The 5,181-nt window shown below is 39.8% G+C and overlaps 1 protein-coding gene across 1 annotated transcript in view; it reads left to right on the forward strand.

The window, feature by feature from the left end:
- The first annotated feature begins 688 nt into the window (after positions 1 to 688).
- LOC143284666 (uncharacterized) overlaps positions 689 to 5,181 on the forward strand; it is a 35,587-nt gene continuing 31,094 nt past the window's right edge. Inside the window, exon 1 of the mRNA XM_076591581.1 lies at positions 689 to 1,422. Within this exon, the coding sequence (XP_076447696.1) occupies positions 1,183 to 1,422 (240 nt within the window). The 5' untranslated portion in view covers positions 689 to 1,182. The remainder of the gene's footprint in view (positions 1,423 to 5,181) is intronic.

Below are 5,181 nucleotides of genomic sequence, written 5' to 3' on the forward strand. Positions count from 1 at the left end.
TTACAAATACACGGATCTCCCCGGCGAACTGACAGCTTTAATGACGAATTGGGTTCAGGTACTTTAATTAGATCCAGGCACAACGAAAAAAGTCGGAAAGAGTTCACCTGAAAGAAAAAAGCCATGATATAGTCTCGTTGATTTCTATATTTATCATCTGACATGACAATGATTCATTATTCGGACATTGGGAAGAATGGTACATGCCTATCACTCAAGACTGCACGGGCGAGATACCTCTGTCTTTGTTAAATGTGCGTTACCGAGCAGTTATGATAAGTCTGTTTCTGTCCCATCTGCTGAGCTATGAGCAATGATGCCACTTTGCTGTGTTTCACTTCTCAATTTTATTCTAAATGTAATTTATAACGCATTCGCATGCACTGACGTTGGAATTCCCTTCGTGTTTGTCAGTGATCACCCAGCCAATCAAGATGCTTTATTCGCCACTCCATTGATTTTGTTTTTCAGACAGGTGTTTCCCCGTCACCAAGTCCAAATATTCCTACGCCTGGTAGACGTATTATGTTAGTTCAACTTATTTATGAAGAACTAGGCAATGTGAAAATGATTTTCGATTGTAATAATGAAGCTTGCTTATTCTAAGTAAGTACTAAAGTACAATATGAAGGTTATGTTATGGGATTATATTTCACACAATGACGTAGCTGACGGTGCCCAACTAACATGGCGAAGCCGCTCTCGGGAGGCACTTCACTTCGGACAGGGAAACCCAGAGCCCCGCCTCGACGGAATTCACACTTTTCTTCGATTACAGCCGAGAGCATCCGTCATTATTTCACCAAACAAGATGTTTCACACAGATATGATTTTACTGTAGCTTGTGGTTTACGTGATCATGAAATGACGTGTGTCTGGGTGCCAGACGAAGCAGACGACAATTTCAACCAGAGCTCAGTGAGCACTGGAGGTCGCAATCCGTGCATGGCTCACATGTGTGTTAGCGGTTGGTGTGGACGAAAGTGATAATTTTGCCTCGAGCAAGAACCCTTGCAGATCAGAAAGGAAATGTTATAGTACTTTTCAGAGTGTCATGATCAACAGACCAGCCATTGAGACTGATGTTCATGCTAGGCGTTTAGCTGAGAACAAAGGAAGAGTGAGGTTGTCAGCCCTTAGTTGGCACAGGACGAGCAGACGACAGTCGATGTTGGTCCATCGATGATGGTCAACAAGAGCAAAATGCCTGCACGAGACAACGACACGGGCAGTGCATCAGCTTCTGCGCCCCCAGGGGCAGTTACGGTGGGGGTAGCGGGCAGTGGCCCTTGGGGTGGGGGCAGAGCGTTGATTCACCCCCAGAGACACAACTTGAAGAATCGTTTTGAACTCCTTAGAACTCTCGGCGAAGGAACGTATGGAAAAGTAAAATTAGCGTGTGAAAAAGCTACAGGAGAACAGGTGAGGTCTTCACTGATATTTAAGTTCATATTTATAGTAGTAGCAGTAGTTGTTGTTTTTTTGTTGTTGTTGTTTTTTGTTTTTGTTTTTTTCAACCATGTGAGTATCATCTTATTCGACCATCCAAGTTGTTATCATGGCATGAATTTAATCTCTTGAGTCAGTGTGTGTGTGTGTGTGTGTGTGTGTGTGTGAGAGAGAGAGAGAGAGAGTGCGCACACGCATGCACACATGCTTATGTGTGTTTGTGTGTGTGCGTGTGCATGTTGTGTGCCTGCATTATGTGGCTGTGTCAGTGTGTGTGTGTGTGTGTGTGTGTGTGTTAACAAAAAGCAGTTTTGGAATTTGGGAATGAATGCAGGAAGCATGACACAGAGTGTGTATGACATGTATGTCAACATTAAAGAGCAACTGTGTACCAGGCGCATGAGAAACTATTATCATCTATAGCATCTGCAGTTTAAGCTGTTGGTGTGCTTTTCAGTATACTAATTACTATTTTCCATTTTGTGAAGATGTAGAGCACTCTAAGTTCACTATAAGAGGGAACATGCCGTTGAAACAGTGATCATACAAACACACACACACACACACACACACACACACACACACACACACACACATGGTTATGCATGGGATTGTGAATTTCTGCTCTGCAAGCATGGTTGTTTGGAGAGGATATGAGTTAAAGCTGGGAGAATATCTGGTTTAGTTTGTGGAGGTGGAAGGGAGAGGTCAGGAGGTGTAGATTGTTTTACAAGTAAAATGAGTCAGTGAAGTGATATGAAATGATTTATCTCTTTCTTCATATACTAGCTGATATTGGTTTGTTAAACTGGGAAGGTCTTTTTGCTCTGAAATTTATTTCCTTTTGTATGTGACATGGATTGATGAATGTAATATATTCAATTTCCCCCTTGAATTTATGGTTTTGCTGAGGGCTGTAAAAAATTCAAGTGTCATCTCTCTCTCTCATCTCTCTCTCCCCCTCTCTTTATTTTTATCCCTTGCTTTCACTCACACATGTGCATACACGTATGCAAGCACACACACACACACACACACACACACACAAAGACGTGTGCGCATGCACACACACACACACATACACACTCACTCACTCACTCACTCACATACAATGCAGTATGTACAAATATATATACAATATATACTCCAGTACTGTAATTCAGTACTATACAGTACCATGGAATGCTTTGACGTGTCATGTCGTACAACATGACATGTAACATGAAGAAACACAACACAGTGCTATACAGTACCCTGGCATGCCATGCCTTGACATGTGATGTCATACATGACACAACACAACACAACAAAACAAAACATAACTGCATGTAATGTGATGTAGTGTAGTGCAGTGTAATTTTACAACATAATGTAATATAAAATGATCAGGTGTTCTCTTTCTATAGACCTCTTTCTGTATCATGTCTGCCACAGATCTGTACCTGCAAATTGTATTCATTTTTTTGTACATATTGGAAGTTAGGTAATCTGAGTGCATGGGATGAAACCCCATTCTCTCCAGTATTTTTCCCCATCTTCTAGACCTTGAGTGGTGGTCTGGACACTAGTCATTCAGGTGAGATAATAAACCAAGGTACTGTCACTGTGTGTAGCATGCACTTAGTGCACATAAAAAGAACTCATAGCAACAAAAGGTTTGTCTCTGGTAAAATTTTGTTGAAAAAAACCACTTCAATAGGAACACAAAATACTTGCAGGTAGAAAAAAAAAGATCAAAATATGGGTGGTGCTCCACTGTAGCAACTCACTTTCCCTGGGGAGAGCAGCCCAAATTTCACACAGAGAAATTGTCCGTTGTGACAAAGAAAGAGCAACAGAATGCAAAGCAGTGCAGTTCATTGCAATACAGTACAATACAATACAATACAATACAATACAGTACAATACAATGCAATCTATACAATACAGTCAATACAATTCATATTCTGGCTAATAATGTTTGCATGCTTGTGTTCACTTCTGACAGAAATACTTTGCACTACACGACATGACACAACACAACACTACACTACACTATAAGACACGACACTGCACTTGCACTGCATTATGCTACACTACACTACACTACACTACACTACACTACACTGCACACATGCATGCACGCAGACACACACATATGCAGGCATGCACACACAACACAACATTGCACTGCACTTCACTGCACAACACTTTACTCTCGCATGCATGCGCGCACACACGAGACATATGCACGCATGCACACATTCACTGATTGCATTTTAAAAACCAGTCTGCTGTGAAAAAAGGATCATAGTCCTGAATGTCAGATTCTTCATTTAGCAACTTTATCATTGACTCATTCTCCATTTGAATTTGACATGGACAAGCAGTAGCAGTTAATGTCCTTCCCAGAATTTCTACCATTGGGCGTCACAGTGTTCAACACCATCTTAATGATTTGTGTGGATATATACCAAGTACAAATGTTTTACTGTTGATTCAGAGAGGACCCGGTTTTCTATGATGGTCCACTTGAGAAGTCATTTTTCAGATCTTGAAGGGGGACTAGAAATATTTTTATTCTACAAATCGATCAGAAAGTTATAAAATTTACAAATGCATGTTAATTGAGGAAAACTTGATTTCAAATTGGCTTCATGTTCTTTTTATATTATTATTGTTATTATTATTTTTAATATTGCCATTTTGAAAGTATTAACTTTTTTCTCTCTTTCCTTCTTTCTCCTCCCATTGTTACATTGTAAGGCTAAACACTGAAACTGGATGATCCTTACAGTTACAGTCGCTGGGCAGTAACTGAATTGAATTGACCCTGAATGACAGTCAAGCCTCAGGGTCAGTAGGAGAGAGATAAATGGAGCATGTTTCATGTTTTTTGTTGCTGTTTTGTTTTTGTTTTTGAGAAAGAAGAAAGAAAGAAAAGCAGAAATTCTGTAAACAGTATAACTTCTTGTTGTCTGGGTTTCAAGTACCACCATGTATAGCACATAATATACAAGGACAAACTTTAAAAGGGGAATTAAAAGGGTTAAATCAGGAATTGTTATACAAAATGATTTTCTGTGGATTTTTATTTTATTTTATTATTTTTTTTTTTTTTTTAAGATCTTGATTTCATTGGGAATCCTCAGTTTAAGATTATCAAAATCTTTTCCGGACCACCATCATTAAAGGCACCCAACTTCCCGCAAACACGCCACATGAAACAAGCACAATGCTGCTTGTTGCTTGAAAGTCTGCTTTATATTTTCCTCCATGATCTAATCTGTAATCCGTGGTAGGGTATGTGTAACAACTTGAAGTTTTAAGGTGTCTCGTGCGCAAACCGGTTTTTGCAGTCCCAACCACATACTTCCCCAGTAAACCATCCCAGTTCTCTCTCTCTCTCTCTCTCTCTCTCTCTCTTTCACTCTCTCAGTGCTTTCTCGTCGTATGCAGAACTTTGTGTCCTTATTATAATATCAATACAAGCTACACCGCTTGTTTATGGGCCACGTTTTCTTTCACCCACTCTCTCTTAGTTAAAACCTCGCCAAGCCTTTCCTAGTCACGCAGCACACCGCGAGGATTAATTAAATCAATTCCACCAACAGACCGTGAAATAAAGTTCAACTCCTCGACCATAGTAAAAAAAAAAAAAAAGAAAAAGAAAAAAAAAAATTCACCATATACAGCGGCTTCTCGACAATGACACTTGTGATATTTTTTTTCTTTTTGTTCTTCCTTGTTCTT

Source organism: Babylonia areolata, chromosome 8, assembly GCF_041734735.1.
Source record: "Babylonia areolata isolate BAREFJ2019XMU chromosome 8, ASM4173473v1, whole genome shotgun sequence".
NCBI lineage: Eukaryota > Metazoa > Mollusca > Gastropoda > Neogastropoda > Buccinidae > Babylonia > Babylonia areolata.